General features: G+C 40.8%; 1 protein-coding gene across 3 annotated transcripts in view; it reads left to right on the forward strand.

Annotated features, from left to right (window-relative positions):
• The first annotated feature begins 826 nt into the window (after positions 1-826).
• The window catches only part of rfwd3 (ring finger and WD repeat domain 3), a 71,792-nt gene continuing 45,636 nt past the window's right edge, over positions 827-26,982 (forward strand). The window contains exons 1-6 of one of the 3 annotated variants that reach the window (XM_073069743.1): positions 827-900; positions 2,243-2,582; positions 11,554-11,756; positions 22,570-22,655; positions 25,111-25,323; positions 25,616-25,707. In XM_073069743.1, coding sequence (XP_072925844.1) covers positions 2,245-2,582; positions 11,554-11,756; positions 22,570-22,655; positions 25,111-25,323; positions 25,616-25,707 — 932 coding nt within the window. In that variant the 5' untranslated portion in view covers positions 827-900; positions 2,243-2,244. The other 2 variants (XM_073069744.1, XM_073069745.1) reach the window with 2 other exon arrangements.

The raw sequence follows: 26,982 nt of genomic DNA on the forward strand, positions 1-26,982 counted from the left end.
AGTTGCAGTAGTCGCTCCCAAGGTGCGGCTGTGCTTTGATGTTCACATGCTGTCCGTCTAAGCTGCCGACACAGTTCGGAAAGTTCCATAGTCGCCAAAAATCAGCTGCAATAGCTTCCCATTGGGCGACTGAAGGGCAGGGAAGGAACTCTGGCTGCAATGCTTTCCATAAAGCTATACAGACCTCCGAAATTATGGAGGACACTGTGCTTGACGCCAGTTCGTAGCTAGCTGCTACAGCCTGTTCACTTCCACCTGAAGCTAAAACTCAAATGGTGATTGCCAGTGTCTGAGTAATGTCTATAGGCATACTGTACACTGATGTGAAATAAATGGTTGGAGACGATGAACCAAATCTTCAAATCTACCTGCCAACATCCGAAAATATTTGAAATGCATTTCCTCGTCCATGTCTCCATGGCCGGTTAAGCAAAGAAAATTCACCCTTCTTCTGCCTCAATCCGTTCAATTGTCATACACACCGTCTCCTCCGACGCCTTCTCTCTTTTCTGCGTTGCAGTAATTTCAATAAAAGTAACTCTTGTTCATCATTTGTCAGCCCCAACTCCAACATTATGCGCTTAGTAGTCGCCATTGTTTGAAATACACAAAGAACCTCAACACAGTGGCATAGAAACCTCACCGCGTTTTGGCGGTGAATTGCAGACACACCACTTGAAAACGTTTATCTGCGGCCTCCAACTGTCACTGTCTGTGCAGCAAATGCTATTGATTGACATGCCGCTTTCCGGATTGATTGGACAATTGAAGATGATTGACATGCATATTCGCCCGCTTATTGGCCCTCGTCGTAAATTACGAGGAGCATCGAGCGGCCTTGTGAGTGGCGCGGATTTTTCAGTTAGAAGCTGAACGGGCGGTGGGCCTGTGCCCTTTTGGGTAAGCGCTCGGCTTGGGGAGTAACGGCACGGTACGGGGGGGTTGCATCCTCGTAAATATGGTGCGGTTCCAGTCTGGATTTGTAGCGATCCGAGCCGGGAGAGCGGCTTTCCCGGTGGCCGAGGCCTCGGCCGGGTTCCGTGACTGTTGTTCGGGTCAGGCGGCGGTGTGGCGCCGTGTTGGAATGCAGGTGAAAGGTTTACCCACCCAGATCATTTGGCGGACACAATATCCCTGGCGACAGCCCGATGGCTTCTCGTTATACCTGGCACTGATCCCTTCCGTGTCCCTTCTGGCGCTGTTCCACCTTCTCCCTCTCTCCTTTCCTAGCTGTTTTCAATTTTCCTTCACCACCACCAACTTTTCTCTCCCGGTTCTTCTCTCTCCTCTTGCCTTTTCACTTGCACAGCCGCTTTTATTTTGTTTTTGTTCATTATCCTTTATTCCTTGCTCCAATCCCCAATTTCTGACGAGAGTGTTAATTCTGGTTCTCTTCCCGCAGATGTTCCTTGACTATTTCCAGCAGTTTCTGTTATTGTTTCAGTTTTGCTGCATGTGTTTTTTTTTACCTTCCCTCCACCTTTTTAGGAAAGTGGAGCCATTCCTCCCAACCTTTTTATACTGGCTATCTTTTCTTTTCAGTTCAAATGAAAGATTATTATAAGATTATTAAGGGATTGGACAAGATAGAGGCAGGAAATATGTTCCAGATGTTGGGAGAGTCCAGTACCAGAGGGCATGGTTTGAGAATAAGGGGTAGGTCATTTAGGACAGAGTTAAGGAAAAACTTCTTCTCCCAAAGAGTTGTGGGGGTCTGGAATGCACTGCCTCGGAAGGCAGTGGAGGCCAATTCTCTGGATGCTTTCAGGAAGGAGCAAGATAGGTATCTTATGGATAGGGGAATCAAGGGATATGGGGACAAGGCAGGAACCGGGTATTGATAGTAGATGATCAGCCATTATCTCAGAATGGCAGTGCAGGCTCGAAGGGCCGAATGGTCTACTGCACCTATTGTCTACTGATCCCCAAATGCTGACTGTGTATTCCCTTCATAGATGCTGCTTTGCCAGTTAAGTTCCTTCAGCATTTTTGTGTTGCTTTCTTGAAGCTGCAGTCTCTTGTATCTCCTTTCATGGTTGTTCTCCCTTTACATTTTCTCTCACCTTCTATATCATTTCTGTTGTCCTCTTCCTTATGTCCCTCAGAAGCCTTCTTATTAAATCATTTTTGTGCTTATTTCCACATTTCTGATTATCTACTTTGGGAGTTCATTATTTTAAATATATAATAGAGTATTCAGCATTAATTTCTTTTTGACACTAGGTGTTCCTCTCTTTCCTAGGAATGGCTCAAGAAGTAATTGATGTCGATATGCAGCCAGAGGAAGAAGTTGTTCCGTCGCAGTTAATACTTCGTGACCCAGCTTCAAGTTCAACAGGGCCAAGCACTGACAACAATCCTGGCAGTGAGGAACCCTTACCAGCAGTCCCTCCAAGTTCTCATCGTGGTGGGCTGGAAGCAGCATTACTAACTGAGGAACTTCAAAGGCTGCAAGGTGCACTGAGAACAGTAGCCCAGCATTTTTCACTTGGGCAGAGACCTAGTCACCAACGTAGACAGTTCAGGAGGCATAGTCGTCGCCAATCAAGTGCAAACACTTCTCAGAGATCAGCTTCATCCAGGTAATTCCTGTAGCCACAAATCATTGAGAATCTAATGGCTATGGCTTAACTTTTGGGCTTAGAATTAATCATGTTTATTTTGGCTTCCTGAAGGAATCTATACCAATGTTTTTAATTGTGCTCCTAATGTTATTTTCTAACTCAAATCTGTTCTGATACAACTGTGGTTTGATTGAAAGGACTGTTGGTGTTGTAAAAGCGCTTTCTGTAAATTTGGGACTCTGCAAATTTGCCGCTGTCCATTTATGGATGGTGAACAACATCTGAATTCCACAATTTTTTTACAGTTTTGCTGTTGCAAGAGTTCTCTATTGTGCTGCTTTGTTACAGTGCTGAACTCTACCATCATCAAATAATACAGTAACGTCTGATAACCTTCCACCTTTGGAATTTTGTGAATGCTGGTCTAATGGGATTTTCTTGGAGTTTGAGATAGTGGCTGAAGGTGTGGCTCAGATCGAGGTTGGGTGCATCCAAATGCAGACAAGTAGGTACCAATGATACGGGTAGGAAGAGTGATGACATTCTGCAAAAGGAGTTGGGTGTGTTACGAAAACCCCGTAACCAGGTAACTTACCAGCAAAGATAGATGGATCAGCTGAGTCGGATGCTACTATTTTCAACCGTTTTATTCAACAAGGGCACAAATGTATGGTTAATACAAAACATTCAGATCATCAAAACTCAATCTAAAACACCGGTGTAATAATAATCATTCAAAACACAAGCTCGATCGTCGTCTAGGGGTAATGTAGATTTTATATCGTTCACTGGATATCTAAAAGTCTTTTAGATCACGGCAGTTCACTTAGTTGCCGGCGGAAGTGTCGCGTTGGTGCACTTTTAGTTAGAAAGACAGAGAACATGAAGCATTTACCCGACAGGTTTTCCAACCTGTAGGAGGTAGTCGGAAGTCTCGTTGGGGGAATGGACTCTCATCTGTGGCTTCCCCTGTAGCTAGGCCGTCTTCCGTGGTGAAGTCGCCAATCCCAGGCAAGGGAAGGACGCACACGAACCCCACCACCGGCTGTAGCTATTAAAACGCTGTCGCAGGATTTCTAGCGTTTCTCCTTCGTGTGTTTCCTTGGTGCATCTGAGGGTCCTCCCCTCAGACCCGCCTTTATACTTCTTCACGGGATCGCAGGTGTCAATCAAGTTGCAGGTAATGCGATCTCTCTCTCAACCAGCCCACTTTGCCCGAGGGCTTTTCAGGTGGTCTCCATGAGACAATAGTCAAAGTCACTTTTATTCTGCTTCTTGGGAGAACGTGGTCTTTCGCACGTCTCTCTCTCTTGGGTCAGTTGACCCCCCTTAACTAGAGTTCTTGCGATTTTCACAAAGGAGGGGGCCAACGGCATAACACCTCCCCCCATAATGGGTTTTTAACCAGCGGTTAAAAACAGGTTGACACAGGAATTTTTTTTTTTTTTTTTGAATCTATATACTACACAAGCTTTTCTCTTCACAGAGTACTACTGTTATACATTCAAGTCAGTATCTAAACAGGTAACAAGTACAGTGCCCCTTTTCTTTAATACCTTAACCTCATGTGCCATACTAACGCCTGGTAGCATCAAACTTCAGCTCAATAACCACCTTATTTATTTGCTTTCTTCAGCAACATAACTAAGGAGGTGTGATCTTAGCTTACATACATCTACAAAGGTTCATGCAAAAGACAAATTTTTATGCTACTTTCAAACTTAACAGTCAAGCTTCCATGGGTGTTGTCTTTATTATTCACATACTTTGTCAAAATCCCTTAAAACCGGCTTCTGCTATTTTAAAAATCGCGTCCCCATTAACCCTCGCCTTTTTTCCGGTTAATTCCCTCGTGGCGATCTTGGGCACCCTGGCGAAATAGGCTTTTGCCCGCTCCTTTCATAGGAGTTATTTTATCAGCGTGTTCCAAACTTAGACCACCCAATTCCTTAATTTTAGGCAATTTGTCGTTTTTCTCTTCAGGACCCGTCATGCTATTAGTTTCCAATTTAAGATCCGCAAGCGATCTCGCTTTGTTCAGACAGCATTTCAAATTCTGCCTTTTCACACCACACTCTGGAATAACAATAGCGTGTGGGGCCCCTTTACCTTCCAACTCAACCTGTAATTGATTCACAGGCTTTGTGGTACCAAGCCATTGTCTCTGTAGCCTGGTTGCTGCTTTTGATATCAGTCCAGCCTTTAAATTTTCTTCATTCAATTTGGGAACTACACATCCCCCTTTCCCTTGAGTTCCGTGACTAGGTTCAGCACCATGTGTATCCCCATCTTGGACACACTCAAACGGGACATTGGCCTCTTCCAGGTTTTCAACACCCGTACCTTTTTCAAATTCTAACGTCCCCCCCTCCTTCCAGTAACTCTCCAGGCAGCCCCCTGTTGGGGAAGGCGCAACCCTGCGAGCTGAAACAACCTCCTCGGCCATGTCAGCTGACTTCTCCACAGCAAGGATACTCTTCTCCTCTAAGACTGCCCTCATTTCACTCTCGGGACCATCGAGAACATCTTTAGAACTCTCAACTTCTCCAAACAATTCTGCCAAACTAGACAGATCAACCACGTCCAACTCTGGACGTTTTAACAGCTTTATCCGTTTCTCATCTTTATTTCCTACCTCTAGGACCTTTCTCTTCACTAAGGGGGGAGCTATCTCCTCGCCCTTACCCCCTTTTACTTTACTACCTTCCGTTTTACCACCTTCTGAACCCTCGTGGTGTAGGGTCGGTAAAAACGTCTGGGCCAATTTCAAACTGCGCGCTGTCCCAGCCGCCGCTCTCGACAGGCTGCGAGTGACCGCGCATGCGCGATAGCTCGGGGACTCCATGGGCGGGGCCTCAACTATCAGGGCGGTTCCGATCTTCCCACCCGCGAGGTCATTACCCAACAGGAGGTCCACGCCCTCCCCCGGTAACTCCGGCAGGACTCCTAGCTCCACAGGTCCCGACACCAACTCGCAATCGAGAAAGACCCTATGCAAAGGCACGACCGCGGTCTGGTTCCCGATTCCTCTCAGGGCAACCTCCCCCGTCCGAGGGCCGAAATTTAACACATTACGGCTAATTAACGATAGTTCCGCCCCCGTGTCTCTCCAAATTCGTGCGGGGATGGGGGGGTCCCCTTCCCTCAAAGACACGGTTCCTTCGGAACTAAATGTCTCCCGCCCCTCTGGTACTCCATCTACCTGGGGCCCTCTTGTCAACTTCCTGATTACCACTGCACGCCCGATAGGGGTCGCTGCTCTCTCCCTCTCTGGCTCCTTTCTCGGAGCAAAGCATTTTGATGCAATATGTCCCACCTTTCCACAATTAAAACAGTTTAAACCAGGAGATCTCCAGGTTTCCTGTCTGTTATCCTCACTTTTTGTGCTAGCTCCCGGCGGAGTTTCTCCCTTAGCCGGCGGACTTTCCCTACCATTCCGACGGTCTCTCGGGTAACTTTTTGGCGAGGAAAACTTTGTCTTGTGGGTTAGGGCATATTCATCTGCGAGCCTAGCCATCTCTGAGATGGACTGATTCGTCCTCTCATTTAAATATATTCGGATCTCTTCCGGAACGCAACCTTTAAATTCCTCAATCAAAACTAACTCCCTGAGACGCCCATAGTTCTCGGCCACCTTTTCAAAAAGCAAAAAATAACTATCAACATCCGTCTCCTCGAACGGGGGGACCAACCTCAACGCCCGACTAATATCAAACCCCTCCTCTCTCTCGTCCCCTCGAGTTCTTCGCTCTTGCTTTCGCCTGTCCAGCTCCAATTCATGGCCCCTTTGTTTCTCTTTCTCTTCTGCTTCTAGCTGCTTTAGTTTGAACACATGCTCTCTTTCCACAGCCCTTTCCTTTGCGGCTCTCTCGGCCTCTTTTTCCCTCTCAGCTCTCTCGGCCTCTTTTTCCCTCTCAGCTCTCTCGGCTTCTTTTTCCCTCTCAGCTCTCTCGGCTTCTTTTTCCCTCTCAGCTCTCTCGGCTCTCTCTCTCTCTCTCTCTCTCTCTCTGCAGCCTTCTCAGCTGCTTCTACTTCTAGCTGCTTTATTTTAAACTCATGTTCCAGCCTTGCTTTCTCCAACTCTGCCTGATTTGTCCCACTCACTAATCTCCTTTCGGGAATATTTTCCAAATCCTCAGCTGCAAACACCTTCTTCCTAACGTAATGCTGTTGTATGACCCTTCGCACTTCCTGCTTTTTCATTGCTGGCTTCACCGCTGTGAGGTCTAATGCCTGCGCCAAATTTACCAAGTCTGATTTTGTAGCTTTTCCTAGCGCCTCTACCGTCGGGTTTCTCCTAAATTCCGACACATCCATCTTTGCTGGTTTCCCGTCTGGCTACCTGCGTAACCAGATTTAAGTTTGGACTTACAGCCCGATTCACTGACCCTCCCGTTTGGTTTCAAATCCGGGACGAGAACCCCACTTGTTACGAAAACCCCGTAACCAGGTAACTTACCAGCAAAGATAGATGGATCAGCTGAGTCGGATGCTACTATTTTCAACCGTTTTATTCAACAAGGGCACAAATGTATGGTTAATACAAAACATTCAGATCATCAAAACTCAATCTAAAACACCGGTGTAATAATAATCATTCAAAACACAAGCTCGATCGTCGTCTAGGGGTAATGTAGATTTTATATCGTTCACTGGATATCTAAAAGTCTTTTAGATCACGGCAGTTCACTTAGTTGCCGGCGGAAGTGTCGCGTTGGTGCACTTTTAGTTAGAAAGACAGAGAACATGAAGCATTTACCCGACTGGTTTTCCAACCTGTAGGAGGTAGTCGGAAGTCTCGTTGGGGGAATGGACTCTCATCTGTGGCTTCCCCTGTAGCTAGGCCGTCTTCCGTGGTGAAGTCGCCAATCCCAGGCAAGGGAAGGACGCACACGAACCCCACCACCGACTGTAGCTATTAAAACGCTGTCGCAGGATTTCTAGCGTTTCTCCTTCGTGTGTTTCCTTGGTGCATCTGAGGGTCCTCCCCTCAGACCCGCCTTTATACTTCTTCACGGGATCGCAGGTGTCAATCAAGTTGCAGGTAATGCGATCTCTCTCTCAACCAGCCCACTTTGCCCGAGGGCTTTTCAGGTGGTCTCCATGAGACAATAGTCAAAGTCACTTTTATTCTGCTTCTTGGGAGAACGTGGTCTTTCACACGTCTCTCTCTCTTGGGTCAGTTGATCCCCCTTAACTAGAGTTCTTGCGATTTTCACAAAGGAGGGGGCCAACGGCATAACAGGTGTTCAATAAAAGGGCTGGGCCTCCAGCATTGTGATCTCAGGATTGCTACCCTTGGCATGTGCTTGAGGCCAGAAATGGTTTAACACCTTATACAGTTATACATTATACAGTTTAACACCTGGCGAAGGAGTTGGTGTAGGAGTGAGAGGATCAGAGTTTTGGATTATTGGGCTCCCTCCAGGGAAGGTGAGACCTGTACAGAGAGATGGTTTACATCTGAACTGGAAGGGGACTAATATCCTAGCGGGTAGGTTTGCTGGTGCTGCACAGTGGGGTTTAAACTAGAGTTGCAGTGGGAATGGAAACCAGAGTGCCAGAACAGAGTGGAGAGGCTGTGGAGACAGATGTCGGTAAGACCTCAGACAAAGTCGGGAATCGAAAGTTTTGAGCATTGTGTGACTGGTGTCCTGAGCTGTGTATACGAGCTCAGGTTTTAATGCAAGATGAGCTCAGGGCATGGAATTGTGATATTGTAGCCATTAGTGTGACTTGGTTGCAGGAGGGGCAGGACTGGCACCTCAGCTTTCCGGAGTTCCGTTGTTTTAGACTCAACAGAGTGGGAGGGGTTAAAGGGGAGGGGTGATGTTACAGGTCAGGAGAATGGCACGGAAGAGCTCAGTCAGGGCAGTCTGGAGAATTTTTCTAATGAGACATTATGGGTGGAATTGAGAAATAAAAAAGGTATGACCATGTTAATGGGGTATGTTACAAGTCACCCAATAGTTGGAAGGATTCAGAAGAACATATTTGTACAGAGATCGCAAACTTGCAAGAAACATTAGGTGATTTTTTTACTTTCCGTATATTGATTGGGCCTCCTATACTGTAAAAGAACTAGATGGAATAGAGTTAATCAAATGTGTTCAGAAAAGTTTCCTTAATCTGTATGGAGAAGACCCAATGAGATACTTGACCTGTCATTAGGGAATGAGACGGGGCTGGTGACAGAAGCTTGTGTATGGGAAATCTGCATCTAGTGATCACAATTCCACTGGTCTGCTTTGTGGGTTGAGATTCTAAACTGGACAAAGGCAAGTTTTGATGGTATCAGAAAGGATCTGGCAAGTGTAGACTGGGACAGGCTGTTTTCTGGCAAAGGTGTACTTGGTAAGTAGGAGGCCTTTAAAAGTGAAATTTTGAGGGTGCAAAGCTTGTTAGAATTAAATATAATAGGTGCAGGGAACCTTGGTTTTCAAGAAATATTCAGGCCCTGGTTAAGAAAAAAAAGAGTAGGTATAGACAGATGGGAGAAATGAGGTGCTTATGGAGTACAAGAGATGCAAGAGAATCAGGAGGGCTTTTTTTAAAAAAAGGTATGAACGTTCTAGTAGACAAGGTGGAGGAGAATCCTAAGGGATTCTTCTGTTATGTTGAGAGCAAAAGGATTGCATGGGAGAAAATTGGGTTTCTGCAAGATCAGAATGGTGATCCTTGTGGAGAGCCAAAAGAAGTGGGAGAGACAAAGACATTTGTTTTGCATCTGTATTTTCTCAGGACATGGATACAGTCTATAGAAGTGAGGCAGAGTTGCATGAACTTCATGGACCCTGTACAGATTACGGAAGAGGAGGTGTTTGCTGTCCTGATACAAATCAGGGTGGATAAATCTCCAGGGCTTGACAAGGTGTTCCCTCGTACCCTACAGGAGGCAAGTACAGAAATTGCTGGGGCCCTAGCAGGGATATTTAAATCATCCTTAGTGACAGGAGAGGTACCAGAGGATTGGAGGATAGTCAGTTTTGTTCTGCTCTTTCAAAAAGACTCTAAACAGAAACCAAGAAATTATCAGCTGGTGAGTCTTGACATCAGCTGTGGGAAAGTTATTGGAAGGTATTCTAAGAGACCAGATGTATAGGTATTTAGATAGATACGGACTGATTAAGGATAGTCAGTATGGCTTTGTGTGTGGTAGGTCACCAATCTTAGAGCTATTCAAGGAAGTTACCAGGATAGTGGGTGAAGGCAAGACAGTGATGTTGTCTATGTGGACTTTAGCAAGGCATTTGAGAAGGTCCCACTTGGGAGGTTAGTCAGGAAGGTTCAGTCGCTTAGTAGGCATTGGCTTTGTGGGAGAAGCCAGAGAGTGGCAGTAGACGGTTACCTCTCTGAATGGAGGCCTGTGAGTAATGCGTGCAGCAGGGATCGGTGCTAGGTTTGTTGACGTTTGTCATCTATATCAATTGTCTGGATGGTGTGATTAACTGGATCAGCAAATTTGCAGATGACACCGAGATGGGGAGTGTAGTGGACTGTCATGGCTTATAGAGGGATCTGCATCAGTTGGGAAAATGGGCTGGAAAATGGCAGATGGAAATTAATGCAAACAAGTGCAGAGTGTTGCACTTCGGTAGGACCAAACAAGTTAGAGCATACACTGAACAGCAGGGCACCGAGGAGTGGGGTAGAACAAAGGGATCTAGGAATACAGGTCCATAATTAGTTGAAGTAGCGTCACAGGGTCATAAAGAAAGCTTTTGGCATATTGGCCTTCATAAATCAAGGTATGGAATACAGGAAAGCGATGTTATTTTGAAGTTGTATAAGACGTTGGTGATGCCTAATTTGGAGTATTGTCTGCAGTTTTGATCACTTACCTACAAGAAAGATGTAAATAAGATTGAGAGTACAGAGGAAAAAATCTACAAGGATGTTCTGGGTCTGGAGGACTTGAGTTGTATGGAAAGATTGAGTTTATTCCTCAATGTAAAAGATTAAGTGGAGATTTGATAGGTATACAAAATTGAGGGGTATAGATAGGGTAAATTCAAGCAGGTTTTTTCCACTGAGTTTGTGTGGGGCTACATCTGGAGGTCATGGGTTAAGGGTGAAAGGTGAAAAAATTGTGGAGAACATGAGGGGGAAACTTCACTCAGCAGGTCGTGAGAGTGTGGAACAAACTGCTAGCGCAAGTGGTGCACGGAAGCTTGATTTTAAAGTTGGGTAAGTGAAGTTTGAATAGGATCATGGATGGTAGCGATGTGGAGGGCTATGATTCCAGTGCAGGCCAGTGTGAGTAGGCAGTTTAAATGGTTGTGGCATGGACTAGATGGGCCAAATGATTAGATGTTTCTGTGCTGTTCTTTTCTATGACTAGCTTAAATGCATGTATGGCATGTTGAGATGGAGCAAAACACCTGTTTCCATGCTGTTTATTCTGATGAATGTTGAAGTTGACAGGAGGAGTCCTGGACGAAACAATGCTGGCCCTCCAATGTCAGAACAAGATATGAATATATGGTGCAAGATAGAATATGAGTACTGGTGGTTTATCTGGGCTGAGATCTAATTATTTTGTTTGCTTGCTCGAATTCTGTTTTTGGCTACCCGATAATTAATTGCTCCCATGGTGGGCTGTCCCATCATGTAGTGCACTGCTTGTCTGTCCAGCAATAATGGATTAATCCATTTTGTTTTATTCTGCAAAGAAATTTTATTGATAAGCTGCTTCTGGGGAAGCACACTTTTCTAACCTATCTCTGTAATTTCATTTGACAAATTTTCTTAAGGCATAACCTTATTGAAGAAGATCAGTACTACTGAGTGCTGATGTCACTGCTTCATGGTGACCAAGATTTTGCTCTCAGCAGGAGAGCTTAAGAAAAATCCACTGATTTGAAGGAGAGAGATTTGAATTTGAAATCCTTTTTTATGTGCCTTTGACGTTTGACTCAGATATTCTGACATTTGATGACTGGGAATAAAATTTACATGTGTGATTTTGTTTTTTTGTCTCTGATTCCAGGTCTGGGGCGCTGGATAACTACTTTCGGGTTAATACCCGACAGCGCACAGCAACAGACGGGCTTGCACAATATGGAGCAGATGATGTGAGCAGTGAAGATTCAAGCACTGATCAGAGCACCGATCTCAGTGAATCAGAGGAGAGTGGCAGCAGCACAGAGATAGAGGATGACTATGGAGGAAATGAGTCTGTGGCAACCTCTGGTGAGTTAAGGAGTTTTGATGTCATTGTTAACATCAATCAATTTCACTTCTTATTGCAAGGTAAATGAGTCTTGCATTTATTTTTAGTGGGGATAAGACTTCTATCCATTGAACTTTATTCCATGTTTGCATTTAGTTCCAGCTATTCACTGCTTGGTGCCTGTGAAGAATTGTGCAGCAATAACCTTCATAGAATGTTTGCATTTGTCTCTTTCCCTCTCCAATCAGCCTGTTCTTCAAGGATTCCTGTCTGAATTGGAGAAGAGAGAATGAGAAACTTGCAGGTGGTCAAAATATGTTCCCTTGCTTGAGTAGAATAAGGTCATTCCTAGTTGCTGTTTCCCTAAACTGAGGAAAGGTGGCAAATGTTTGTTTATCCTGCTCAACATTTCATCATATTAACACTTTTATGATAATTAATCTATTTAACATGCATGGTGATTGAGCAGCACACACAAAACACTGGAGAAACTCAGCAGGTCAGAAAGCATCCATGGAAATGAATAAACAGTCAATGGTTTGAGCTGAGACTTTCAGGACTGGAAAGGAAGGGGGTAGACAACAGAATAAAAAGGTAGGGGTAGGGGAAGGAGGACTAGTTAGAAGGTGATGGGTGAAGATAGGTGGTTGGGAAAGGTAAAGGACTGGACAAGATGATCTGTGAGGAGAGTGGAGCGTGGGAGAAAGGGAAGAAGGAGGGGCGCCGGGGGCGTTGATAAGCAGGTGAGGAGAAGAGGTAAGATGCCAAAATGGGGAATAGAAGAAGAGGGAAGGGAGAGGGGGAAAATACAGGAAGGAAAAATTGCTCTTCATCCAATCAGGTTGGAGGCTACCTAGATGGAATATGAGGTGTTGTTGCTCCATCCTGGGGGTGGCCTCATCGTGGTGAAAGCCATGGACCGATACTTCGGAATAGAAATTAAAATGGTAGGCTGCCAGGAAATTCTGCTTTATGGAGAATGGTGGAGCAGAGGTGCTCAACAAAGCAGTCCCCCAATTTGCATCAGATCTGACTAATGCAGAGGAGGCTGCATCAGTTGCACCGAGTACAGTAGATGAGCGTTTTCAACATTTTTGCAGGTGAAGTGTCGCATTACCTGGAAAAACTGTTCGGGGCCCTGAATGGAGGTGAGGGAGGAGGTGAATGGGCAAGTGAAAGTAACTTTTCCCCTCCCCCTTGACATTGACTGTTTATTCAGTTCTGATGCTGCCTGACCTGAGTTCCCCTAGCACTATCTTTTGAGTTTATGATTTGAGCAAGATCATTCCTGTGGAACCAATAGAATCAAAAGAACAACAGAAAAAAAAGGCAGATTTCAAAGTTATTTGGTTCATTAAAAGAGGACATGCTTACCCTAGCTTTGACCTTAAATTTTGTTTCCCCCTCCCCCTGTCTCAAAGTTTTCCTTTTAGCACCTTGTTTGGTAGATTTCTACATTAAAAATATCCTCCTTTAAGTTAAATTTTAGGTCTCTGGTTTGTTTTTCGGTATTTAAGCTTTTGATCTGACTTCATTTAACCTGAATTAATGCGTTTGAGTTCATTTTTATTTACGCAATACATTACTTCGAGTGGTTCCAGGTAATCTCATAACGCTATCTTCTCCTGGGCTATTATCGGGCCATGATCTACTTTGTAGCTTCCCCTCCCCTCTCCCTGAAGTATAACTGGAGGTGGTTCTGCTCCCCCCCCCCCCCAAGTATAACTGGAGATGGTTCTGCTCTTACCTCCTTCACTCCTTTTGAAATTTATTGACAACATTTTGCATTGTATTTGAAAGTGCGGACTGACAAACTGCATTTGAGACTTGTTCTCTGTAGACTATTTTCATAGATTCTAATATTGTCCTTGCATTGTATTCCTCAATTGCTTCTCTTGCGATGGAAAGTGGGTCTAACTCAATTTGAAATCAACTCCAATCCATTGAGTCTGAAACCTTAAAATGACAATTCCCATTTGAAAATAAAATCTTGTGTGTGTTGGACTTGTCATTTAATACCCAATCGAATTGTTAAGAATGAAGTTTCTGCTGTGGTACTATGATGTAAGGAGTTTTTGGTTATGTCTCGTAACAATAAAGAAAAGAGTGATGTCAAAATCAGGAAGCTGTGTGAACTGGAGATGCACAAAAACATGGTGGTATTCCCATGCCCTACTTTTGTCCTTCTGCGCAATATCATCAACTGTGCTTTGGTGGGATATATCTTGTAGATTGTACACAGTACTGCTAATGTGTTGGTGATGGAGCAGTTGAATGAAAAAGGTGGTGGATAGGATGCCAATCAGTCAGTATGGTTTCCTGGTCTGTTATCAAAGCTGCTTCTATCCGAGCAAGTGGAAAGTATTCCATTGGACCTGCTGAATTGTGCTCTGCCAGTGTAGCAAAGGTATTGTGGAGTTGTGATGTGAATCGCCTCCAAGAGAACATCCTACCACTGATGTGCACTGCATTTGTGTAGGTGAGCCAGTTAAACTTTTAACTACTTGTAAACCACCCCCCCCCCAAGAAAGTTATCAGCGGGGAAATATGGTGCAAATATTTGTATATATATCAAGAGTTTTAATCCTAAAAGTATGGGGATGTTTAATAAAGATGGTTTGTCTATGACAGCTTGAGGATCTCCTGCAGCAATGATTTGAGGTAGAGATGCAATTTGAATAACTATAGGCATCTTAATTTGAGATAGGAATTATTCCAGCCTGTAAGTTTTTTCCTTTAATTTCTACTCAAATAAATTTTACTATATCTAATTGATGCCTTTTCAGTCACATAGTTAGCTTGATTTCTGCCCTCACCTCTTATATTTGTACCTGGTCTATTGAGGTGTGGAAATGCAGTGCTGGTGGAACCCAAGCTTAATGTGAGCAGATTCTTGAGGTGGTGGATTGAATCTAGATTTCCATTCTGGCTTGATGGCAATGATGGTGCAGGGATTTAATGACTAGATTACAGTGTGCGGTTGGATATAATTCTTGAAAGCCCATAATGACTCATCATGGCTCAGTTTCGATATTCTGGGATCTTTTCTGCAACTGGCCAAGTTCAATATGGTGACAGTGTAGCCTAAAATGGAACATAGAAGCAAAGACTTCAACTACACAAGAACTGTACAGAGTTCAGTCTGTTTTCCAGTGCTCTTCTATTAAATAGTGAATCTATTGAGATCTGTTTTTTCAGTCAGGGTGAGATGCGCTGCAGTGTTTTTTCCCCCTATAAAAACCCAATACTTTTGGTTCTCTCTTTTTAAATCTTTTTATTAATTTTCAAACATAGGCATAATAACAATAGTAACACAGAGAGTTTGGGAATAGTTAATAAATAGTATATACAAGTATAAGCTATATATAACACAAATGTATTAAGCCTCCCAAACTCTTGATGTAGTTAACATGATGGAAAAAAATATGCCAAAAAACCCCTCCAAATTAGAAATTTAAAAAAAACTAAACTAAGCAAACCTAAACTAAACAAATAAACAGATATAATCAATAATGTCAATAACTCTGCTCCTCAATCCAAATATTTAATGATAATAAAAAGGATTCGGAAAAGGTCAAGTTACATCATATGAAAGTGTCTCCAAATTTCTTCAGATTTAACCGAAGGGTCAAAAATGACACTTCTGATTTTTTTTTTTCTAAATTTAAACAAGATATAGTTTGGGAAAACCATTGGAATGTAGTAGGAGGATTAATCTCTTTTCAATTCGATAAAATGGATCTTCTAGCCATTAATGTAACAAATGCAATCATCCGACGAGCTGAAGTGGATAAATAACTGTTTTCCACCATTGGTAAGCCAAAAATTGCAGTAATAGGATGAGGATGTAAATCAATATTCAAAACAGTTGAAATAATATCAAAAATATCTTTCCAATATTTCTCCAAAGAAGGGCAAGGCCAAAACATATGAGTCAAAGAGGCTACTTCCGAATGTCATCTATCATAGATAGGATTTATGTGGGAGAAAAAACGAGCAAGCTTGTCTTTAGACATGTGAGCCCTATACACCACCTTAAATTGTATCAGCGCATGTTTGGCACATATAGAGCAGGAGTTAACTAATTGAAAATTTTTCTCCCATTTCTCTGTAGGTAAGAAAAGTTGAAGTTCTTTTTCCCATTCATAATTTTTTCTGATATACCTGGCTGTATTTTCATAATCATATCATAAATAAGTGCTATTAAACCCTTCTGATAATGGTTTAAACCTAAAAAATTTTTCCGTGATATCAGTTGGGTTTGAATTTGGAAAAGTCTGTAACATTCAGAAAATTTCTGATTTTTAAGTATCTAAAAAAAAATGGGATCTAGGTAAATTCTATTTATTAGACAACTGTTCAAAAGACATGAAACAGTTATCCAAGAATAAGTCACAAAAACATACCCTTCGTTTTCCATATCAAAAAGGCTTGATTCATAAGAGAGGGTTGGAAAAAGAAATTAGATATAATAGGGCTTGAGAGCCAAAAAATTTACGGAATTGAAACCATATTCATAATGTATTATTGGATTAACCATTTGTTTACTCAATTTAGAAAGGGCAAAGGGAAGCGAGGTCCCTAAGGTAGAAACCAATGAGAACCCTTGTACAGATTTACATTCAGCATTTACCCAGTGTGGACTTCGAATTACATCCAAGTCCTATGTCCAAAATATTAAAATATCAGATATTAATTGCCTTGTAATAAAACCTTAAATCCGGCAATGCCAAACCACCGTCCTTTTTAGACTTCTGTAAATATTTTTTACTTAACCTAGGATTTTTATTCTGCCATATATATGAAGAAATTTTAGTGTCAATAATATCAAAAAAGGATTTAGAAATAAAAATTGGTAGCGCTTGAAATAAATATAAAAATTTAGGTAAAATAATCATCTTAATAGCATTGATTCGACCAATCAGTGATAAAGACAATGGGGACCATTTAGTAAACAATTGTTTAACCTGATCAACTAAAGGTAAAAAAATTAACTTTGAATAAGTCCTTATGCTTCTTTTAACACCCAAATAAGTAAAATTGTCTGTGACCAATTTAAATGGTAAATGTTTATAAATTGGAATTTGCATGTTTAATGGGAATAGTTCACTCTTATTAAGATTCAGTTCGTAGCCGGAAAAGCTACTAAACTGAGCAAGGAGAGATAAAACTGCAGGAACGTTTTATCAGGATTGGAAATATATAGTAACAAATCATCTGCATATAGTGATAACTTGTATGTCCCATTCCCACGGGTAATGCCAAAAATGTTGGGTGAATCACGAATTGCTGTAGCTGAAGGTTCCAAAGCAATGTCAAATTATATAAGGGCGTGCCTAGTACCACGAAACAACTGAAAAAAGAGAGATCATTGGTAAATACCGAAGCCAAAGGGGGAGAGTATATCAATTTAATCCAAGATATACATTTTGGACTAAAATTAAAATTGTCAAGCGTACTAAGTAAATATGGCCATTCAACTCTATCAAACGCTTTCTCAGTGTCCAGTGAGATGACACACTCTGGAGTTCTAGGTGAAGGAGTGTAAACTATATTAATAATTTCCTAATATTAAGAGATGAATAATGATTTTTAATAAATCCAGTCTGGTCAACAGAGATAATTTCAGGTACTATGTTCTCCAATCTAGTTGCCAAAATTTTAGAAAAAAATCTTAGAGTCCACATTCAGCAAGGATATGGGCCTATATGATGCACATTCAATAGGATCTTTATCTTTTTTAAGAACTAGGGAGATAGAGGCTTCGTAAAAAGATTGTGGGGTTAATGCCTCCTTAAAAATTTTACATAACCAAGGAGAGAGTTAAAAATTCTACTGTGTAACCGTCTGGACCAGGTGCTTTACCTGAATTCATCGAAAAAAATGGCCTCTTTTATTTCTTCTATAATAGATGCATCTAATGTTAAACATTCATTGGATGATAATTTTGGAATATTCAGTTTCCTTAAAAATTCATGCATTATAGTAGGATTGTCAGGGGATTCTAATTGATATAAAGAATTGTAAAATTCTTGAAAAGATTTGTTTATCTCATCATGATCAACTGTCAGGGTACCATCTCGTTCACAAATCTTGATAATCTGGTGTTTGCCGAAGCAATTTTCAATTGATTAGCCAGTAATTTACCAGATTTATCACCATGAATATAAAACTGGGTCCAAGTTTTACTTAATTGATTTTCAATCGAAGAGGCTGATAATAGACTACGCTCTATTTGAAGTTCAACACTCACTTACTCCTTACTAAGCTCCTTACTAGGAGGCATAGAATATTTCTTATCAACTTCTTTAATCTTGTCAACCAGCATAAGTATTTCTCTATTGATTCGTTTTTTCACTCCAGCAGAATATGAAATAATTTGTCCACAAATATATGCTTTAAAAGTGTCCCATAATATCCCTTTGGAAACTTCTTCTGTAACATTTGTTGAAAAGAAAAAATCAATCTGTTGTCCAATAAAATTGAAAAAAACTGAGTCCTGAAGTAGTGAGGAATTGAACCGCCATAGTCTAGCATTAGAAAATGTATCCATTATCTTCATAGATAGTTTCAAGGGTGCATGGTCGGAGATGGCAACGGAATCATAGTTACAGTCAATAATGGATGGAATTAAATGATAATAAAGAAATAGTCAATTCTAGAATAATTATGATATACATGAGAAAAAAATGAAAATTCTTTATCCTTAGGATGTAGAAATCTCCAAATTTCTGAAACTCCGGAATCAACCATAAAGGAGTTGATGAAAGCTGATTTGTTCGGAAGTGCCTAGTTAGACGTAGATCTATCCATCGAAGGATTTAAACAACAGTTAAAATCCCCACCCATTATCAACACATAATCATTTAAATTAGGAAGGGATGTAAATAAGTGCTTAAAAAATTCAGGACAGTCAACATTTGGAGCATAAACATTAACCATAACAACTTTTTTGTTTAAAAGTAAGCCAGAAGTTATCAAAAATCTACCATTTGGATCTGAAATTGTTTCATAATGAACAAATGAGGTTGAAGAATCTGTAAAAATAGAAACTCCTTTCACTTTAGCGTAAGAATTTGAATGGCACTGTTGGCCCTTCCAAAATCTAAAGAAACGCTGATTATCCTCTTTCCTCACATGAGTTTCTTGTGCAAAGACTGTGTGCATACATCTACTGATGCTTCTGGACACATCATCAGTGATGTTCCTGGAATCATCGGGTGTTTCAGGTCTTTCAACATCATACATCCTTCTCTAGGTGACCCAGCCGGGGCTGATCAGACCCCAGCTTGTGTCCAGATGGCTAGCTACACATAACTCCATGACTCCCCTCTCTTGAGCCACAGCCACCTTAAGGCCCTCTCTGCCGCATCGGTGGTACTGCGGATGGCTCTCCTCTTCCTCTCTCCATCGATGCCCAAATTGCTGAAGGCTCTGGCTAAGGAACGGGCTGCGAATCCCCTACAACCAACTTCCACTGGGAGACCATGATTGTTGTCATGGCTTGCAGCTTCCTATCGACCCCTCCCTTTGCCGTCGCCTCCAGAATTTGGTTGACATCTTCGTCAAACTGTTTCCACAGTGACGTCATGTTAGCTGCAGGCCATTTGATCCACCTCCTGTTAGAATTGATGTTAGAGGGATCAGTTTGCAACACTTGGAGGTTCTGGGCACTATGGGGTGATTCCAGGCCTGGCACCCTCCTTCGTCTCACCAGGTTGGACACCTGCGCGTTGTGCTGCCCCTGCTCCTGCTAGACACTTCATCCTCTGTGTCTTATTATATTATAATAAGATAATATTAGCATTCATTCTGTGGAATACTGTAAATATTTTTTTCCATTTAATCAGATGGTTTAAACCACTTGTATTCCAAGAAACAAAATTAATAATCTTATCCATGTTACTAATATCTACCATATAGTATGTAAAAGGTTAACCAGAATACAACTCATGAACCCGGAAGAGGAAACCAGGTTCAAAGAGGAACCGGAAGTTACAACACTTAGGACATTTTTGTAGTTTCCAGTCAGCCCAGTTGGTAAAACCTAAGCAAAAAGTGAAAATAGAAATACCCCCTCCCCCACCCACAAAAGCCCGAAAATAAGCCAAAGAAAGGCCAATAAGCAAACTAACACTAAACTTAACCCCACTTCTCAAGAAGGCAGCCCAAGAGATATATGATTAAAAGAAAACCACCCATATTCAAAGAAAGATTACCGTAAAAAAAGGCTACAATGGTTAATAATAAAAAAAGACTAAAAATTTAAAACACAAAGCAGGGTACCATTGTACTAATATTTCGAGGGGGAAAAAAAACAAGCTTTGAATCGTGTTGTCAGCTGTTTTCAAACACAACTGAATAAAAATGACGTATCAAAAGAATAAGGTCTTATGGGAAGAAGAAAGTGGAATGACATCTTGAAAAGAAAGAAAACCTTAAAAAAATTGAATACTTCCCCATAAAAATTATAGAGAAACAAATAGAGTCAAACATCAAATCCTTTAGTTAATTACTTTCAAAATCAAACAATTAGAAATAAAAAGAGCAAGATCACAGAAAAAAGAGAGAGAGCATTTACCTAGATATACAAGAAATACCTACACTACCGATCAAAAACAAAGACCCTCAAATTATGACGGTCCAAGTCTATAAGCTAATTATTAGCTTAAAAACAGACAAATAAGAACAGATGATGAAAACTACAATACATTGATTAGTCCGGACAGCACGCTGCTCCTCGAGGAAATTTTCGACTTTAATTGGAGATTTAAACATTCGGTGAGAATTATTGGGAAAGACGACTCTCAAACGCACTGGAAACAACAAAGCTTGTTTAAAACCTTTACGATGAAACTCTGACAGCACGGATTTAAAAGACATCCGTTCCCTCAAAACTTCAGGACTGAAATCTTCAACGATGCGAAATTTGAGACTTTGAGAAAGTTGAACATGCCAGGCAAATCGAATCAGACGATCATCTTCAGGAGGTCCGATTACCTGCCGGTTCTGTCTCCGAGATCGATAATTTTGGATTTGTAACGTTCCAACACTTGAGAGGTTGAAGATAACTTTTGTTCCAAAGTTTCAGTTTTACGATCTTTCCGATGAGCAGCTTCATCAAGTTCTGAAATTCTTGTTTGTTGTTCAAATTCATGTCTAAACGATTTGATACTGTCTTCAACTGTCTTTAAAATTCCTTCAAGCGAGGAGAATTTTTGGCTGAATTTTGCATCTAGTTTCTCATCTAGAAGCTTTGAAATTGCATCCGAAGTTAGAGGGACTTGTTTAGATGGTGGTTTAGCGTCACCATTGTTTTTGCCGTTGCCGTTAGAATCTTTCCCGTCTTTAGCTTCTCGTGCTCTAGTATGCATTTCCAGCAAACTAAAATCAAGGCTCAAAGAATATATCTGCAATATAAACCCCTTTAGTGTAGGTATAGATAAGGCATTTAAGGGTGATTACGGGTGAAAGAAGTAAAAGGAATGGAGCAAAGCCAAAGTGTGCCTCACGCCATGAGCGCCTCCTCGAGAGTCACCTTTGGTTCTCTCAGTTAAATTTTATTTGCTAACTATCCAATTTTAACTAGTGTAAATTCAAGCATCTAGTGTTGCTCTGTTTCTCTATACCTTAATTTGTCTGTAAATATAAATTACCTTTGTAGCACCAACGGCTGTTTATTTAGCAGAACTGTCAGTCGACCATCACACACTCTACTATCTGCTTCTCTTTTGAAATTCATCTTGTTCCAACCATGTTCCTTTAAGAAATTAAATATACTGTGTGCCATTCTAATCACCTACCAACAGAAAAGCTATCAATAAGCTTGAAAGAGTGCAGAGAAGATTTACAATGATGTTGCCAGGACTTGAGCTGAGTAATAGTGAAAGGTTGAACAGATTAGCGCTTTATTCCCTGTTCCCTGCAGTGTAGGTGAATGAAGGGAGATCTTATAGAGGTGTACAAAAATTATGAGGGGCATAGATAGGATAAACATATGCAGGCTTTTTCTCCTGAAGTTGAGTGAGACTAGACCTAGAAGTCATGTTTAGAGTGAAAGGTAGAACCTCCAGGGAAATTTTAGCATTGGTGTGAGTGTGGAATGAGCTCTCAGTGGAAGTGGTAGATGCCGGTTCAGTTGCAAAATTTAAGAAGTTTGGATAAATATATAGATGGGAGGGTTATGGAGGGCTATGGTCCAAGTGTGGGTAGATAGGACCATAAACAGGTTAGCATAGACTAGATAGGCCGAGGAGCCTCTTACTGTGCTTGTAGTGCTCTATGACTGTTAAGGTCCAAGTGTGAATAGTGCTATTGCCCTATACAGCTGTGCTGATCTACTCCACAAGGCTGAAAATAATGAGCAAAATGTCCCTGGTTATGTTAGTTGAAAAAGACCAGAAATAGTTTTCATTTGATTAATTCTATTTCCCTTGTTTATTTGGAGATTACTCTCATTTAGAATTAATGTGTTTTGGTTAGTGACTGAGTAAGTAGCTCGGTTGTATCTGGGCAAACCAGGGTGGGCAATAAATGGCAGGTTTCTCTGCAGTGCTTACATCCTGAAAATGAACTTCACAATATTTTGCAATGGAGATTATTTTTTAAGACCGCTCACACTTCCATTTTCTATAAAAAGTAATTGTAGCTTGTGTGGCTTTTTAATAATAGCATTCTGAAATGCTCAGTGGAAAAAAAAAAAGTATGTGTTAATTGTTGGGTATTCATACTTGCATATAGCTTTATTTGTGTCCATTCATAACCCATGCCATTTAAGGTATTTTCTTTTAATGCAAATAATTACTTTAAATGTGGTATTTTCTGCTTTTACAGCTTCAGCCAGCACCTTGGCAGTGGCAAACCCTGCACCAGCACAGAGTGCTGAGAATGAGGGATCGCAGTCTATACATCAAGAGCAGGTCAGATATTCTGATAACTTTTCTGTTGCCTACAGACTTAATGCTGGGATTTCTAACTTGTATTACCGTAGATTCCGGATTTTAAGCCGCTACTTTTTTCCCACATTTTGAACAGCTTTGAACTCTGCGGCCTTTAATACGGAGCGGCTAATGCATTATTTTTTTCATGCCGCCAAAAACATTTTGCCTCGTAACAGTAGACCAATAAAATTGATGAGTAGTTCACAGAGGTCCAATGAAATTGTACGATAAATCAAGCGCACTTTCACAATTAAATTATTGTAAATCAGTCATTTGTACTCACCCTCATCAACATGGAAAACACTCGAAGAAAAGCATTGTGCTGCCTTTATGGCAGTTATTTAGTTTATAATATTTTCGCTTAGTAATTCATTTGTTAGTTAAAGTTAGAACTGTTTTAACTATATTTGTTTTCTGTACTACATCGCGGGATGCTATGACGTCACACCCGGTTTCGCCGCGTCTTGTGGGATACCGGTTTGCGATAAACGGGAAGGAGGGGGGCGAGCGGCGGAGCGAAAACGCTGCTTTTAAGTTAAAGGCGATCAATAACTTTTCCCGGTAGGCTGCAGTATATATATTTTTTACCAGTCGTTAGGAGATATTGGAATGTTGTTCAGTAAAAAAGTATATGCAACGTATATTTAAAAGTAGCCGCGTTACAGGCACGGTTCGAAAAAAAGCATTTGCAATATGTATTTGTTTATGTTACCATATGGATTTAATTAAAAGTTAAAAAATCCTCACGTGTAATATCTTTCTGTGTAAATATCTCATATTACAACGTGGGACACCTGCGGCCGAAAATCCGGTGCGGCCTGTATAAGTAAAAAATTGATTTTCTTTCTAAAATTAGAGCCAGCGGCTTTTAATCAGGTGTGCTCTGTAGTCCGGAATCTACGGTACTTTATTCCTATTTAGAGATTCAGCGCAAAATAGGCCCATCCAGCCTATTACACCACTGTGACCAATTAACCTACTAGCCTGTATGTCTTTGGAATGTGGGAGGAAACTGGAGCACCAAGAAGAAACCCACACGATCACAGGGGAACATACAAACTCCTTAGGACAATGGCGGAATTGAACCTGGGCTGCTGGCGCAGTAGAGCATTACGCTAACCACTACACTACTGTGCTGCTCAAACGCTACAGTATGTTTGGTTAGAAGCTTATTCTGTGATTTGCTTTACCTGGATTGTTGATAATTCTATGGCAGTTAATTAAAGCAGCACAGTATTTTAGCTTGCAGCATCAAAGACCTGGGTCAGTCCTGACCTTGGGTGCTGTCTGTATGGAATTTGCATGTTCTCAGTGTGGGTTTCTGAATACATGCAGGTTGGTAGGTAAATTGTCCCTAGTCTGTAAGTGAGCGGTGGGATCTAGGATAGCTGATGAAGATGAAGGTAGAATGAAGAAATTGGGATTGATGTAGGATTAGTGTAATGGAGAGTGATGGTTTGCATGGAATCAATGGGCCAAAATGGCTGTTTCTGTGCCATATCTCTATGAATGCCAAATAGGAATTTTATATATTTGGGATAGAAAAATGAGGTGGTTAAATGCACCTAAAATGTCAATTGATTAAGATGTAATTAAATGACACTGGATGGAGAAAATGGGGCTGAATGGCCTTCTGGCTCTCGATTGAATTCTTTGGTTGGACTGCTTGATCCTGATATTTGATAATTTTTGTTTTTTTTATGTATTCATGAGCTGTCATGTTAATAAGACCAAATGAATAATGGTTCAAGATTGTACCATGTTGATAATAATGCTAAGACTCAATGAACTACCGTCATTGAGGCCATGTGTTACTTCATTACTAATATGGTGTTTGCTCCTGAGATTTGTTCCTTATCAATGTTGAGTTTTATTAGAGTAAGCCATACACTTTCCACCAATGATTTTTCTGTACAATGTTAGAAACCATTTGTATTTCAAAATGCAAGCATGTATTATACAATTTAATAGATTAAACTGGATAGCAGACAAGCAATTAGTAACTGTTGTACCTACATCTTGTGCTCAAGTTGACTGCAGGATGAATTGAATGATCCACAATACTACCAGCTTTAGGTTCATGAATTACAACTGCTTTTCATTTTTGACTGCAGCATTCCCTCATCTGTCCATATGCCTGCTTTCAATTTACTTGAATGCACAAAAAAAAGAGTCCTCAGAGTTGGCTGGTCAACCTACTTTCAACACATATAGGCTTATGACTTCATAAATGTCCTTGCAAAGTTAGGCAAAGCAGAGAAACAGTAGGAAAAGTAGGAAGTTGAAGGATATTCTCATTTTTGAGTTGTATAATAAAAAAGTGACAGCTGCAAACATTGGAAATTTTAGAGCGTTTTTCTGATGATTTGCACTAGGAGAACAAAATGGGTCTATAATAGACAAACATTCATCTCTCACTGAATATTTTCCCTAGGAGTGCATGGCCTCACGTTCAGAAGACACTCTAAATGTGAAAAAAGATGAACCAAGTTCGGTCTCTGATGATGAAGGTGATACTTGCTCAATATGCTTTGAGCCGTGGACTAATGCAGGAGAGCATCGTCTTGCTGCTCTGCGATGTGGCCATCTTTTTGGATTTACTTGCATTGATCGGTGGCTGAGAGGACAAGGAGGAAAATGCCCACAGGTATGTCTGCAGCATGGCATTGGGGTAATTAGCAAAATTTGCAGCTTCACAAGTTTTAGAGAAGTATAATGGGTTTGTACAGTGTTCTCTTTTTTTTTTAAAGCCCAAAATGGGTGGATTCCACTGATACAAATAAAATTCTTGGTGGCTATTTTACGTGGGTATAAAGAATAGATTCATGGAGCATAGACAATAAGGAAATGAAAAACTGCACCTCTTGGGGGTTTTAATGTCTATCTGAAGCCAGTGGCAGAACAGAACTATACTAAAAGATTTTGTTTGGATTTTGCAGTGTAATAAGAAAGCTAAGAGATCAGATGTGGTGCTACTATATGCTCGAGTACTGAAAGCTGTGGATACTAGTGAACAGGAGCGATTAAAGAGGTATACACCAATATGCGAAAAAATTTTCCACTTAAAGTTACAAAAGCTGCTGTACTTTAGCAGCGGGACTACAAGGCAGGAGTGGGGAATGATCAGTATTGGAGGTTGTGCAGAAACTGGATAAAAGCCATAAGCAGAGTGAACTGGATTTTGCTTAAGTGGGCCAGTACATTTTGGCCCAATTAAGCAGCTGTTCCAATTAGCCAAAATTTAATTGAAATTGTTAAAAACATATATTTAAAAAAAGACAAACTACTGTTTAACTGAGCAGTCAGTTATGTATTTAAATGAAATACAGAACAAATTAAATCAGTAACAATACTAATACAGTACTATAAAACTGTAGTTCGTAATAGTTATCAACGGAAGAATTAATCCAGTGTTCTTTTGGCTGTAAGTGAATAAAATCAGTTCAGATAATCGACTGCCTTCATATAGCTATGTTCTCCAAATTTTCATTTCATTGGAACATTCAAGATGATTGTCAATACCTTCAAATTCTTTGTAGTTCCTAACTTGTTAAAGTTGTGAAATCATTTCATTTTCATTCCCAGCTATTTCTGGCATCCCCAAGCCTGATTGCTTGAAACCATAGTGAGCAAAATTGTTTGGAATTGTCTTACTGCTTATTTCTCACCAACTATCAGTGTCAAAAATCACTGCTTTTTAACACACTAACTCTACTTAAAAACTATTTGCTCCAAGCACAGTGTAGAGCTTAATGGCCAGACGAGTGCATATGACTGACGCTAGTTAGAAACTTTGGCAACATTCTCCTGTCACAATTAATTAGCAGTATGTCCCAATTAAATGAAGGGAATTCCAGCTATTTTCTTGATTAGATTTTGTTCTTTAAGAGTTTTCACAAGTAAGAGGCTGACCTGATTAACCAGATTCTACTGTATTCAAATTCAGTCTTAATTGTAGCATACTGTGCACCCTAATAGTGTGTGAATTTGAGTAATAATGAAAACTTTAAAAAGAGCAGCCTTGAAGAAATCTGACATTTTGCTCTAGTCCCACACCTGTGCAGTTAATCTTTAAATTACTCTTCGAAGTGGCTGAGCACAAGATCTCCAATATTTCCACTGTTGATAATATCCTGACCAATCTTTAACATTGCCAAAAACAGATAATTTGGTAATTTTTGCATTACTTGTGATGTTTTACTGTATGCAAATTGATTACTGTATTTTCTACTTATAGTGCCTTATGTATAATTGTGAAATCCTGAAAGTGTAAAAAAAAATACTCATTCCTATTTTAAAGTATTGA

Source organism: Hemitrygon akajei, chromosome 17 (genome assembly GCF_048418815.1).
Source record: "Hemitrygon akajei chromosome 17, sHemAka1.3, whole genome shotgun sequence".
NCBI lineage: Eukaryota > Metazoa > Chordata > Chondrichthyes > Myliobatiformes > Dasyatidae > Hemitrygon > Hemitrygon akajei.